The sequence below is a fragment of the Malania oleifera genome, chromosome 9 (assembly GCF_029873635.1).
Source record: "Malania oleifera isolate guangnan ecotype guangnan chromosome 9, ASM2987363v1, whole genome shotgun sequence".
Classification (NCBI taxonomy): Eukaryota; Viridiplantae; Streptophyta; class Magnoliopsida; order Santalales; family Ximeniaceae; genus Malania; species Malania oleifera.
The window spans coordinates 71600879-71616598 of NC_080425.1; the positions used below are offsets into that span (position 1 = coordinate 71600879).

The 15720-nt window shown below is 35.3% G+C and overlaps 1 protein-coding gene across 7 annotated transcripts in view; it reads right to left on the minus strand.

The window, feature by feature from the left end:
* Positions 1 to 15720, minus strand: part of LOC131164645 (DNA-directed RNA polymerase IV subunit 1) — a 108487-nt gene that overhangs the window by 40478 nt on the left and 52289 nt on the right. For all 7 annotated transcript variants that reach the window (XR_009139304.1, XM_058121991.1, XM_058121993.1 and 4 more), the window contains 6 exons: positions 14218 to 14373; positions 13986 to 14081; positions 11985 to 13904; positions 6916 to 7085; positions 6756 to 6822; positions 6561 to 6679 (listed from right to left, as the gene is read on the minus strand). Coding sequence is in view for 6 of the 7 variants with exons in the window: in XM_058121991.1 (XP_057977974.1) it covers positions 6561 to 6679; positions 6756 to 6822; positions 6916 to 7085; positions 11985 to 13904; positions 13986 to 14081; positions 14218 to 14373 (2528 nt within the window). In the remaining variant the exon portion in view is untranslated. The remainder of the gene's footprint in view (positions 1 to 6560; positions 6680 to 6755; positions 6823 to 6915; positions 7086 to 11984; positions 13905 to 13985; positions 14082 to 14217; positions 14374 to 15720) is intronic.

A 15720-nucleotide genomic window follows, 5' to 3' on the forward strand; every position in this document is an offset into this window, starting at 1 on the left:
CTATTCTACAACTCCATTTTGTTGTGAAGTGTGGGCACAAGATGACTAATGGATCATATCAAAATTATGTCCTGAATTGCGTACTAAAGCACTCCTTAGCATTATCACTACAAAGTATCTTAACTAGCATATCAAATTGAGTCTTTATTTGAGAACGGAAGGCACAAAAGATATTAAACAACTGAGAACGATCTTTCATTAAATTCAACCAAGTCATCCTGGAGTAGTCATTAACAAAAATAACAAAGTACCAAAAGTCCAATTTTGACATGCATGCTAGGACCCCAAACATAAGAATGAACGAGCATAAAAGGACTATCTGCCCGTTTTGACCCGAGAAGCAAAGGGAACAAGATGATGTTTTCCCAATTGACAAGACTCACTTAAGACTAGATACAAAACTCAAGGTAGGAACTAGCTATTTCAACTTTTCCAAGGATAGATGATTAAGGTGACAATGGATTTGAAATGGTTCAGCAACGGCTGCACAAACAATGCTAGAAGAGAGCAACTCAAAGTAATAAAGTCCATGAGCCTTACGTCCTGTGCCAATTGTCTCCTTGCCTTTAGATCTTGAATAACCATAGAATCAAGAAAGAAGTTTACAAAACAATTTAGTGCCTTTATAAGCTTAATAATTGACATAAGATTGAAAAGAGACTTAGGAATGTACAAAACAAAAGAAAGAGAGATGGAGGGAGTACGATTTACTGTTCCTATCCCCTTAACCATAATTGAGGACCCAACAGCAAAGGTAACTTGGGGTAGATTTTTAGTATACTGGATGGCAGAAAAGAAGTTGGTTACACTTGTCATATGGTCAGTAGCAGTAGAGTCGCTAATCCAAGGACTAGTGAAGAAATACCAGATGACATACAGGTAGGATAATAGGAATTCCCTTTTGAGCAAAAGATACAATGTGATAAGATGCTTGTTGGGATGCTTGATATTGTAGGAACCTTGAATACTAATCCTCCAAGACAGTCATAGTACTACTATTCACTAGAACAAGTGCTTGACGAGGGAAACATACTTTTGGGATTTGACTCTGGACACGCACACAACCTCAATACAGCAGCAAATCAGAAATACAAAGAAAACAAAATGCTCTTTGAATTCCAAAAGTGAACTTCTGGACCAACCAAAACAACCATAAGTGAACTTCCAAACCAATTGAAACAACCACAAGTGAACTTTCGAACCAACCGAAACAACCACAAATGAGTCGACCACTGATTCAACCATGAACGAGTCACCAACAATTGGACATAGCAATGAACTTTACTTATACCAAACAACAACACCAGATTGCCACAATCGCATGGTCGAAAAAAGTTGGATTTCTGAATAAAAAGCATGCCCATATCTTGATATTATGGTCTATGGAAGTAATCAAGACATTCTGCAGAAAAAAATGAATAAAAAGTGTCCAGAAATTGTCTCACACACCAGCGCATGGGGTCAGCACTGCCAGCGCATGGGGGCACGTTAGGAGGTTTCCTGTGATGAGGGTTTGAAGATCTACAGATCATAGGATTCTGTTGTTGTTTATATGGTTGGTTTTTGAAATATGGAAATTTTTTGAAGGTTCTAAGCAGGGCAGTGACATCCTCGACTGAGTTTTCTGAAAATCTCTGGACTTGTTTCTAGGCTGTAGGAGTATGGTTGATCCTCCTATACTGACTGATTTGCATGGGATGGCTAGGTTTAGAGTTTGGTTTGATGGTGGTGGTAGGGTTTAGGTTGGATCTTGCTCTGATACCATGTTGAATAATTGGGTAAAAATGGAAGAACAAACCTCAATGATAGGTCTTTCTCTCTATTTATAATATATGTCAAGTACAATGCCAAAAGACCAAATAACTGTTAACAATACTGAACTTCCACGCTATATAGTTATACTATTAGATTCTTTGTTAGACGTAGCATAAGATGGTCCATCAAACATCTTATGCATTGCCGCATGTTGTTGCATACTTATTTGATTTATGTACTAAACACTTATCCAACAGACTTGTTGTGGTTATCAACTTTATCCAACAAAGATTTAGTTGAATAAGTTGACTCAATCATATCTTGAAATATGTCTTACCCAAATGGTAAATTTTTGAATATGGATTTCCTATTAATCTACGCATATGGTTGTATTACCAATTTGGGACTACATCCTTTGGAAAATGATTTGAATGAGTTGACTTTCAAATCTTGAAATAAATGGAGATTTTCTCACGAAGGAATGATACCTCTCCAATTATCTCTCTTGGCTTCAGCAGGTCCCAAGCTGTGTTTATATCTTTTGGCAACACTTATCTGGATTTTGAATCTAGCATTTAATGGGTACACCTTTGTTAATTGATTCTATGGTATTCTAAACCAAGACTGATCTAAAGCAATTGAGGTGTCAATATCTCTATACATATTGGGATTTATTCACAGACGAGGGATGCATGAAAGAGAACTGTACCCCCTGGTTTTTGGACAAAGTTTGTCCATGCAGTTTGCATGAGTGATTGTAATTCCGATATAGTTACTCGGGGAATGGATGTAGGTCAAATTGACCAAGCCACTATAAATCTTGTTTTTTGCAATTGTTTGCTTACTTGGGTGATTATTATTTGCTTCCTTGCACCAAATTTGCTTGATAATTGTTTTTTTTTTTTTAATTATTGAGAAAACATTTTAATCCCAATTTCAACCCCGGTGCCTTTAATCAGACCAACACAAGTGTTCCTCTCAAGTCCCCACAAGACAACAACAACTGCACAAAACCATAAAATCCTCACATCTATAAACCACCAAATCCTTTTAAATAGATCAATAGGAAATCTAATAAAGTGCTAAGACACACTCAACACCCCCCAAACAAACCAATTAGCTTGTTCCACAAGTCAACAACCAAGCCACTGAAAAATTGGAGAACTAAATGAGTATGTGTCTCACTACTAGTATAACACATCACATGCATCAAAAGACAAAGCCTTACGAGGCATTTTTCTCTATAACAAATTGTCAATGTTAAACCTATTAAGAATAACCATCCACACAAAATCCAGCCCAAATTAAGAGTACCTAAACCCCATTATTTTTTCCTCGATTAATCCTACGCCCCAAAACAAACTCAAAACCCAAAAGTACCCATAATCATGCACTTTCTTACGCTCTTCCCCCCACCCATAAACATACACATACAAATATGATTTTTTTTTTCCCCGAGAGCAATTTTACAGGACATTTTTCTTTGTTTAAAAAAAAAATTGCACATGCATGACATGTGCTAAAATTTCCATTAAATCTACAGGAAGATAGGATTGAATATTTTCCTCTTTGAATATGATGAGATGGAAGTGCTTAAAATAGAAAAATTAGAAAACTATTATAGGGCTTGTGTGCTTTTATTTACCTAGGGCAAGAATTATCATTAAAGCCATTTGATTTACTAAAAATATAATCCCTCTAATGCAATGAAAAATTAACATATAAATTTTGAAGCATCCATTGAATCTAGAAACATAATAAAGCTAATTTTCTAGTGCAAAATGATTAAAATATAAATCAAATAGCAGATGTACATTGGTATGAAATCCAAAAGCACAACGATTCATAGAAAGAAGTACAATTTCTTGAGAAGTCACAAATGTGGATTTCACTGCATATTTGTTTTTGCTCACTAAGCAACTCCACACTATAGAAGAAGCTTCAGAAATGGCGGAAACTTTATTCACAGCAGCACATCAGTTGTTTTGTCATGCTTTACATTCCCAAACAAGTACAACCATATGCACCTTAAGAAGCTTAATGTAGTTTCAGGATTGTGAAGCAACCAAGGAAAAAGATTACTGGGATGGATGATGTACGTATGGTTCTGAATCTTTCTTCAAGTTTGGCCTAAATGAATGGGTCAGATTCACATGAACTTTGACTTTCCTTTTGTTTTAAAAAAAAAAATAAAAAAATTAAGACTCTTTGCTCTTCTTAACTAAGGCTATTCCCATCTGAAATCTAGCTGTTAATTGGCAGACATTGATGCCTTACTATATCATTTTTCAATAAAATACACACGAACTGCTAGGCAAAGAAGATTATATGTGGTGTTCTGTTACTGTCACACACGAACCTACTTCTGTGAATGGATTCATTGAATTCTTTCATAAAACTTTACAAACAGATGCATCATTAATACAGCTACTACAGAACTGTAGCCATCGACACAGATGGTCAGACTGTATCAACCTTTGAAACAGTCAAGTTGCATTCCTCGCTGTTATTTTCCATGACGGCCCCATACATGAGGATGAATATGCATTAAAGTTCATGTAAAACAAAACAGGAAAATTTTATTTGCAAGCAATGTTCAAACATGCCCTCAATATTCTCACTTTTGTTCCAAGAAAAAGCAATTTTATCATTTAAAAGTAAATAAAATATAATAGAATGCACTGAAACACCATAGCATATACAATAATATAATTTATCATTGTCTAGACATATGTTTTCTAAATATTGCAACTTTAAAAAAGAGTGAATCATCATTTGAAGGAAGTACAAACCAGCAAAATCCAGAAGTGGAATAACAAAAATAAAAAACATGAGTGGACCTATGAGGAGGGTATAGGAGATTATTGGGACATAGCTTGTCCAAGAAGAAAGACAATTTCAAGTACTTGAGCACCTATATATAACTGAGTAAAAAGAACACCCAATTCATAGGCTTCCATTCTCCAACTGGGGATTAGGGCAGGCATGGTGTTTGCAACCTTACCTCTTCATTTGAAAGCTGTTTCCACTTTCCTTGATACAAATGCATGACCTCAAAAGTTAAAGTACAACAACCCTACCGATAGGCCAAGACCTACCTTCTAAACAGAACTATTGTCGGTTGGTAGAAAAAAATGTCTTAGACTAGGTATTACGTATTAGATTCAAATAGGACAAGACTGGAAAGCTATACGGAAACTGTACTTGCACCACAAAATAAAAAAGGGGCCGAATTATTATCAGATATTGACGCCTTTTGGTTCAAAACTCAAAAGTATCTAGTCATAAAATTTTAGACATTCTTTACTATAAAAAAATAAAAGTTTAGATATTCTTTTCTTGAGTGACATCTAATAATTTGCAAATACACTAGAGTTTTCAGATTACATAAATCATAGTTGTTACAATCATATGATATGCAATTTGAAACATACAATTCTTGTCAATTCCACAATCCACGCCAAATTGATTTGAACCTTACAAGAGAATCAAAAATGAACTGAATCATTTCCAAATATATCAAATCTTACCCCTGAATCTAACGAATCAATCTAAATCGATTGTTCACACAATTTCAAACCTATCCAGTCAGCCCCGAATGGTTTAAAAACCCCACAACCTCTTTTTTACTGTATTTTTTTTTTTCATGGTTGATTTTTGTTAGATTACCACTCTACTTAAAAGCTTAAGCTATTAGTTTGAGAGGAAACTATGTACATCAAGCTTTTACATTCCCCCACACATGCAGCCCAATAGCACGTGGAAAGATAAACACATAATAACACCCATTACAGATAATACATTAATTTTTTAAATACCAAACAAATAAAACGCAGGCAACATGACTAGAACCCAAGACCTCCTGGTAAGAAGCTCTGATATCAGGTTAGATTACCACTTAACCTAAAAGCTTAAGCTATTGGGTTGTGGGCCAACAATGTATATCAAGAATTAACAATTTTCCATTCCTTCTCTACGTCAGTTATGTGCAAGAAAGAGGAGAATACAGAACTTTAGGTCATCTGTAGTCATCACAAAATCATTATTCACTGCAGGAAGAGTATAGTGTTCTGCCATTGAGAAGTAGGAGCAGACAACTAGTCAGCTAAAGCGATACTCACATTTCGCTGTGTTATTAGGATCCAAAAGTAGGTTTTTTAGTAGTTTGTTCAATTATTTATTAGTTTTGGTTTTCTCCTTTTTTATTAGAGAAAGCATATGCATGAAATATATATTTTTTTATTGCTGAATGTTGATGAACAGAAAAGGTTCAGTGTTCTATTATTTCTTCTTCATTCCTTCCCTTAAAAAGCATAAAGTTCTGTTTTTTATTAATATATCTTGACTATTTCTCTTGCTTTTTATTGTTTAGAGAAAGTATACACATGAAATATGATTTTTTTCTTGTCAAATAGATATATTGAACTGCTTTGTTGGTTGTATGCATATGAGTATATGCATGTCATTTTGAATCAATGTTGGAAATTTGAAACGGATATTATGATTAAATTCAATTCCCAGTTACCAAAGTTGGGATTTCTTTTCACGATTTAAATCTTGAGTTGACAACTATGAGTGGAAAAAACAGGAATCACAAAAGTTTCTGCAGTTTATTATCATATATTGACATGTATACTTTTGACCACATGTGGATCAGTTACAAATTACAATAAGTTAATCTGATTTACTTCTGCTTCAATTTTTCTAAAATTAAAGCTAAAAATAATGGGAGAAAAAGAGAGCCACAAACATGTGATTTAAATTGTAACCAACCAAACTATTTGCCTATGAAAGAAGCAACTTACTTGCTTGTTATCTGCATGTTAGGAAGAATAAGTTTAGACTCTACTCTGGTGGAACTACACTTCATATGAAGGGCATCAATAATAGAGTGAACTTTTAGCCTTCTCCTCTTCACAATTTCCTGAAAGGACACAGATTTATACCAGAGAATGGGACTTAAATGGATACAAAAGAGACAAACACCCAGATTTTACTACCTTGCACACATGAAAATGGCAAACCCAAGGACTGAAATTTGTCCGGTCACAAGTCTGAGGGGAGAATCTAATATACCCACATAAGATATCAATTAGATATAAGATAATAAATTATATCAAAATAATCAATATAAATACAAGAAAATGAAAAAACACTTACACTATCATTACAGTTGAAACAATGTCTGAAAAGAGTAGTTTCTCCAAATGATTTTTTACTTCCAATGCTCCATACTCAAAACCATATATCCATCTTCCAAGTTTCTTGGACAAAAACAGGGATGCTGTTTGATTAGCAGAAAATTTTCTCAAACCGCACTCAAGAACATTCTGTACAATCAAATCATTCAGATAAATTATGTTAGGATTGGCAAATTCATTAGTAACAGTAATCAATAAACAAAATTTTCACTCAATACTGGCAGCAAATCCACATAACTTGCTGCATGCAAGCTAAACAGGTAACTGAAGAAATAATGTGGATTCATAGACAGCTAACTTCTCGAGTACAAAACATAAGAACAAAACAATAATTTATGACACCCCTGCAAACTATTTGGAACAAAATCACCAGGAATATAGCAGCTGTTCAATATGCCAGTAATCTAGAATATAACGTAAAGGCAGATTCATTTAGATAGAAACCAACTTGTTTTAAATGAGAGTGAAAATTTTCAAACTCTCTTCACAAACAGAGAAGGATAAATATACCAGCAGCTAAAAAATGCTCATGTTTCTTTTTCCTACTTAAAGAAAACTATTGAACAGCGAACAGCCATTCAAGGGCAGAGGACCATCATTTTCACTGGTCTCCATTGAGCATATGGATAGACTTTCTTTTTCTTTTCCCCGTTATTTTCAGTTTATTAGGTTTCAGTCCTTTCAGCTCAGTACTCATTATGATTTTTCATGAAATAAGGAAACATGGTTATCAAAATCTTGAACTGGATTGTGCGATCCTACGATCCTATGATCCAAACTTGCCTAATTGATCCAGATCTTAAGAAGAATCTTAATCAAGTAGGATCCTATCTGGATCGTTAGGATCTTAGGAACACGATCCTACATGCAATCCTACCGATCCTACTTGTGCAATGGAATATGGTTTTTTCCTGTTTAGTTTTAACGAAAAAGGCCCAACATATATTTTTATTGGCCCAAATACTTCACTTTTGCAATAGACACAAATTTTGGTCTAGATGGCTCATATGCATCAAAATTAGGGCAAGATAACGAGCATGTACTAGGATATGTTCAATCCAAGCCAAGAGAGCATCTGAGCATCTCTTGAAAGCTCTCTTCCTTCAAAATTGAAAGCTCACTGAGAGCTTAGACTTCTTGACAGACAGATCCTAGGCTGTCTATCAGTAGGCTTGGACTGTTCCTTCTTCTAGCAATGGTAGAGACCAGTTGAGAGAGAGCTTCAAGGTCAGCAGAGAGCTTCAGCTATAGGGATTTGCAGAGTCAGGCTAAGAGCTTAAAGTTGCAGGCTTGGAGCAGTTATGCATAATCTTTGTAGGTTTTTTTCTTTACTTTCTTCCTCTTCTTCTTCCCTTATTATCAACAAGCTAGAGACCTATCCTTTTTCCCAAAGCAGAGAGGATATAGCTTTCTTTTTCCTCTTCTTTTCTTTGCTAGTAACAAAAAATTGTTCTTTCAACAAAAGCTTTTCTTCTTCTGTGGTCTAATGACAAAACCACAGACATTCAGAAATTTACATCAGTTCATTGAATTAAGATTAGCAATTTTTCTTCATTTTTCTCTTCGTTCTTTTTGCTTTTCTTTTTAACTACAATTATTAAATAAATAAGCTAGCAACAGTCTGCCTTTTTCAAAGCACTTCGCAGTTCAAACTATTCAGATTTTCTTAGGGTCAAAACTGTTGAAGGAAAAACCTGCTAGGTGCTAGCTAGCAAGCTAGCTACATTCTTGAAATTTGTTTTAATTTCTTAAACTTACTACCAAGTTTTTAGCATAAGTTTGTTGAGAGTTGTCATAAAATGCCAAATATGTAAATTTTTAATTTATTTTACATTGTAAGTAAAATCTTATGATCCACGATCCAATCCTACAACCTCCGATCCTGCTGACACCCCCCGCCCCCCAAAAAAAAAAAACAATCCTATGTAGGATTCCAATTCTAACAACCTTGGAAGGAAGAAAAGAGAGTTTTGGGATCTAATTGCAAAATTTTGATAAAGAAACTTTTACACACTGGAATCCATGATGTGGATCAATTGTGATTATACAGGAAAGAAAGACAGCATTGCTCGACAGAATATATGCCTTGAATTCTAGTATTATGAAAAATGGTTCTTCATTCAAATGCTGTGTCAAAGGTCTGCATGTATGTAAACAAATTAGTGATAGATACGAGTCAGATTCTGATGCAGCATGGACATCAGTGCGATGCAGCTATTTTATCTTCTCTGTTTTTTCACTCAAAATTACTTCAAATTTTACGAAAAAAAAATACCGACAACAACATAACAAAGCCTTCAGTCCCACTAAGCGGGGTCATCCAAATGATCTTCTTCTATCATTCCACATGGTCTAGGGAATAAAACTCTTGACAAATGGAGGGCTGTCACATCCTCACTTTGTCCAAGTTATTCTACATCTACCCCTACCACTCCTACTGTCACTAACATAAACTAGCTAACTCTTCCTCACCGCTGCGTTATTTGGCCTACATTGCAAGTGCTCAATGTACCCTAATCATAACCTCCCAGCCCTTATCTTTTATCTTCAGGTGCCCAAACCATTTTTTTTTCCAATTTCTCCTTTAGCTTGCATAATAGATCAGGTACTAGTGCTAATAATTTCCTGGTCTTCAAGTTTGATCTTTCTCCAATGTTACTCCTAAAAGCACTAAAGTTAAAGCTTATATACTATCTTATTTCTACTTATCTTAAAACATCTAAAAATTCTAAAGCTTTTCTCCATAATTCTAACTTAGATTCCACAGTTCGACTCCATCAGTTAAAGACAATATCTGCAAACGATATACAACATGGGAACTCATTTTGGATATCCCTAGACAGTTTATCCACGAGTAATGCAAAAATGATAAGAAAACCTACTGTGATTGGATTTCCCTAGATTCACCATCAATAGGCCTAATGTCATTAATGTATCGTTCATATCCTTAACAACATATTGAAATCTATATACCACTACATACCTCTTTCTAAAAATCAACATAGAACTTCATTAAGTACCCAATCATAGGCTCTCTAGATCACTAAAAACCATGAGCAAGCCCCTCTTCCCCCCCCCCCCCCCCAAAAAAAAAAAAAGCTTTTCCATTATTCTTAATAGATGTATAGCTTTTTTAGTTGATCTCCTGGGCATAAAACCAAACTAATTTTATAAAACCTCTCATTTCCAACCTTTGTCTTTGTTAAGTTAACTGTTACCCTTTCCCAAAGTTTCATTGTACGACTCGTAAGTTTAATTATATAATAGTTATTGCAATTTTGAATATGTCCTTCATTTTTGTATGCAGGTGTTAGTACTTTTCCTTCATTCATCTAACATTTTCTCAGTTCTTAGAGTAGTGTTAATAGTTGACCCTAAATTTTCATTATCACCTAGGCATTTTCAAACTTCAATCTGGATTTGTCCAGACCTTTTACATTTTTCATCTGTTTTAATGTGAACTTAACTTCTCGACTATTCATCATTTGTTAATCCTAAGTTTTAAGCCTTTCACATGGTTATCATCCAATACATTACCAAACTAAGTTTGCCATCTTCATTTCATATCTTCTTTTTTATAGTAAAAAGGGAGGTTTCATTAAAGAAGAATGTACAGAAGGATCATAATAAATCCTCCTAAGAAGATTAAAGAAGGAAAAAGAAATACACTGAAAAAAAAACAGCCACCCAGTCATGCAGTGGATCCAAAAAATGCACCCCATTAAAACAACCTGCAGCAAAAACCCATAAAGAGGCCATATATTGAATTCTATCTCAGAGAGGAAGAAAAAAAAAGACACATCTTCGTCCTCATAAAAATATGAGGATTCATTCCAACCAAACACCACATAAAATAGCACAAAACCCACACTTCCACAAAGCTGATTCATCTCTACTATCAAACTCAGAGCTCTCTCCTTTTTTTTTTTGGGGGGGGGGGGGGGGGTGGACCGGGGGAGGGAAGATGGCAAGGGGGAGAGCTCTCAGACCAAAACCTAAGAATAATATGTGAAGAATATAGAATTATGCAGAAAAAAAAAATATATATATATATATATATATATATATTAAAATGAAAGTGCATGCATGTGCATGTGCACATATATGCAGGTGTGATGTTACTTCAACGATATGTAACAGAGTTTTAGAAGGCATTCTTGGCGCCCTCAATGTGTATTCAGGCAAAAACGCCCAAGGCATATTTTAAAATGTGGAACTCCCCAAATGCATGTGCTGTTTGAAGCTGGTGTATGCCTCAGCCAAAAATTCGCAATTTTCAAACCTCAGAGTTGGGGCATACACCTTTGATCCCCACATTAACTTGTTTCCTAAACTATAAAAAATATTTAAAAATAGAAAACCAAAAATTAGGGCATGAATGCCCTTGGTTCGTGCAAGCTCCACAACCCCTCTTCGACAAAGCAGCTCCCTCAACCAAGCATCCTCCTCAAGGATGCAGGTCCCTCAACAAAGCATCCCCCACAATGAAGCAGTCTCTCTCTCTCTCTTGACAGTGACTCTCACTTGTCAGGTGTGGGTGTATCAGTCCAGCAGATGAGCCACTCCCCTAACCCTCTTTCATGTCCTTGTTTCATTTTTACCATGTTGAATGCCTGGCCCTTTCTCATTATAGCCCGTGGCACATGGCCGATTTATGTGTTTATACTTTAGATGTTTATTTTCCTAAACTATTTTTTAGTTTTAAAATTTAGACAACAAAATTTTAATTTATTTTAATAAATTTCATAGTAAACCTTGCCTCACTAGGGTAAAACGCCTCGCCTTACACGTTCAACATTTAAAACACTGATATGTAACAGAGGGACCCCCCTAAATAAGTTCAGCCTTTATTCCCCAAGTCAATGTGAGCACCATCTCTCAATTCTACATACAGTAACATCCTGTAACACGGTAACATCCTGTGAATCATATTCATAACTGTTGGGTTTCAACATATCATTCTGTCATTATTCAGAAAACACACATTCACGCATGCGCATGCACACAAGAGAGAGAGAGAGAGAGAACCTTTAGGTTTAGCAATGGTGATATTTCAAGTGTGCTAATTGGCTGATCCAAAGCACTATATGCAGCTTCAGATATAGCACAAGCAGACAAGGAACCAACAGGTTGGCCAGCCATGGAATCACAAGCCTGAGCACTCCCAACATAAGCTTCATCAATACCATTACTGCTTGGAGTAGATGCATCCCTTAAAATATCATAAGAAAACTGGACAAGTTGATTCCCATAAGCATTTCTCACTGTTCCATCATATGCAACATGTAAATCACGCATAAAAAACATAAGCCTCCTGCTCAGTGTCCCAGGAACATCAGCATTGTCACTGAAAGAACTATCTCGACATGTCAATGAATGAACAAAACACTCCAGAGGATTCAATCCTGTAAGAAATGAATTTTCAACAACAGCATATGGGATGAAGGACTGGGCACATTCAGCTGTATCATGCACCTTGTCACTTACAGCAGGTACCTTCAGATTATTCCATGTTCCACAAGAGAGATGGTGGGGCATTCTGAAGGATAATGGAACCAAAGAATGTTGCAGACCAACACACATGCTATGCTGAACTAATTTCAGCAAATTACCCTTGCTTCCAGATTTAAGCATGACCAATAAAGAATTATCCCTGCTTGCATATTGGTAAACGAGGCTCTGGATATCCCGAAACACTTGTTTGAAAGCACAAACAGAAGCTTGACTGAGTGCAGCTGACTTCTGCCTTTCATGACACAAGCGCTCCACATCAAGAAGCATTGCTTTTTGATTCTCTTCACCAGCATCGACGAGAAAATCCAGACAAGAATCCACCATCAACTGTCTAATATTGCATGCCCAATCTGCTTCTTGCAAACCACAACAGACTTCATCAATCATATTTTGTCGAGAGTCCGAATCAGAAGAAAGGTAAAGGTCGGACAATGATACACTCAAGCCCCTCATTGACAACCACTCGCAGAGAACATTCTGGGCAGCATGCAGTAAGTCAAGAGCTTCATCTTTGCAATGTTTCACAAGACTATAAAAGATGCTACCAACAGTGTCACGTAACCATGCAGATCCATCAGAAGCAGTTAAAAGCTCCCCTTCACCAATATAAACATCATTTGATGGAAAAGAATAATCAAAACCTGGAGGCAGGAGCATGCTGAATAATTGCTTGCCAGTCCAAAAATAACCACTCGTTGCAGGTGCCTTAACAATGGCCGGTAATTGTAATTGGCGTGGGCAAAACATTGCTAGTTGCTGCATGTGGAATACATTCAAGAGAACCCCATTTTCCAACACCAAATGAGCAGCAGTTAAACTGTCTTGAGTAAGTGAAAGCAAGTTTCTACCACTCTGCCCATTAATTAACTGCCTGTTCAGAGCAACAAGTTCACCAAGCTCAACTCTGGAATCAAATGATTGGGGAATATAACCATGAAGGCAATCACCATCAAAATCTCCACGTAAAGGGGGACAACAGAGGGGGTTCAGTGAAACAACCGAGTTTACTGGAAGGATCTTAACAGATAAAGCAATAAGTGAATGTTGATGAATAGATGGAGGCCTGTTTATCAATACAACATCTCCATCGCTTAGAGGTCTATATATAGTGTCTCCTGTCTGGAATTTATCCATACAACGCATGCGAACCAGACGACCTTGTCTGCGAACATAAATCTCACCCTTCTCAAGAAAACGAAGATTACAGCAATCACTTAACTTTTCCCAGTTCCATGAGTTCAGATGCTCAGAAATTTGCAACCTCTCTGCAATACAACAGGGTATGCCAATTTCACCAAGCTTGATCTTTGGATCACCAACTACAACCATGCGGAACGAATGATCAGTTCGCTTCCCAAGAACAACTTCTTTGAACCATTTTGAACCAGACACATTTGTAGCAGATTCTTTACTTGATGACTTGTCAGAGCTTAACTGCAGAATTCAATGCACTACCATAAGCAACAAGCATAAGACCCCAAAATGATCGACTCAAAAAAATGGATAAATTATTGCCTTGGAAATTTTTAGGGTTTCCAAAACTCGGGAACCCAACTCATTAGCGGCCCCTCTAAAATCAACCAGCTTTCTGTAAGCTCTGGTGCGATCATCCTACAAAAGTCAGCCAAGAAAAAACAGAACATCAGGAGAAAAAAAAAAAAGGAGGAAGAGGTCATGCAAGTTCTCTTGATTTACCAAATATAGTATCGAAAATGATAAAAAATTGAGAAGTAAAAAGAAAACTTACAAAGACCAATCGCTGCCCATTAGACAATGCATGTGTTATCTCAGACACACGATGACTATTGGGTGTTACAAGGGAACAGTTTAGAAAAAGTGAGTCTCTCCTTGAAACAAACTCTGTAATGAACTTTGGATCAACATCTTTCAGCAAATAATGAACCTGAAAGACAAGGATGGGGGATCAAAAGCACAAAATAATTAAGGTTAGTGCATCTTTCAAAAAATAATGACCCCAAAAGAAGAGAATGGGGGGTTACAAGAACACATTAAAGAAGGTTACTAATATTTTTCCTAGATCACTCAAAGATCCCCTCGAAGTTTTGAATAAAGAAGGTTAGGGAATATTTTTCCTAGCCCACTCAAATATCCCCTTGAAGTTTTACCAGCCTAGTACAATAGAAGCAAACAGGTAGAGAAGTGAGAGTGAGCAAATTGAAAGCTTAGAGCCTGTTTGGTATCATTTCTGTTTTTGGTTTTCTTTTTTCGTGTCCGTACAGTGAAGAAAGAAATTATGAAAATACATTTTTTACGTTGTCAATTCTCTGTTTTTGTTGACGTTTTCATCTGTTTGTGAAAAAACTGAAAACTGGATTTTATGGTTTTCAGTTGTTTTGGCAACCTGTTGTCACAATATTATTTTAGTATCCATAATTAACTATTTTGAACTAAATCATTCATTTTATCCATATTTTTAATTAAAATTAAATAAAATGATCATATGAATCTAAAATATAATTAAAATAAAAATTCTCATAAAATTTTAAAAAATTAAAAATAATAAAATTCATTTACAAAATATTTTTACTATATTTTGATTAATGTACAATAAGATTGTTCTTGTAAAGTGAACTTTGAAATATAATAATTAAGTAAAATAATTATAATAATTTTTACTATAGTATTTTTAATTTATATTACTTTGTAGTTTTATTATTTTAACCATATTTTGTTATTGTTATTTGATTCAAGGGTGAGAATGAGCATTTTTTAATCAAGCTATTAGTTTGTTTTAGTTATAGAAATATTAATCAAACAAGTTGCTAGTTTTCGGTTTAAAGTTTCTATTTTTGGTTTTTATTTTTCATTTGTGGTTTTCGTTTTCATAAATTTTTACAATGATACCAAACAGCCCCTTAACAATTAAACTTGTTAGCAAGTTCACTTATATATTCCTTCAGATAAGTAAAAAGTTGGTCCCTTTCACACCTTTCTGATTAAGCTTTGAGGGTGCTTTAATAAATAGGAACATTGAACTCCTTAATGCAAATCCATAGCCAAATTCACCAATCACGGGAAGTATCATCGGCACCAATGTGCTCAAAAATCCTGGTTTACTTTCAAGCACAATTTCTTCAAGAAACCAAATAATTCTCATTGAAGCGAAAGAGCATCACAAAAGAAAAGAATATCTGTATCTATACTATATTACTATGTATAAATGTGATGAGCATGGACATCGTATTTGAGAAAAGTACCATTGCTTTTTATTTAAAAAAAAAAAAACATA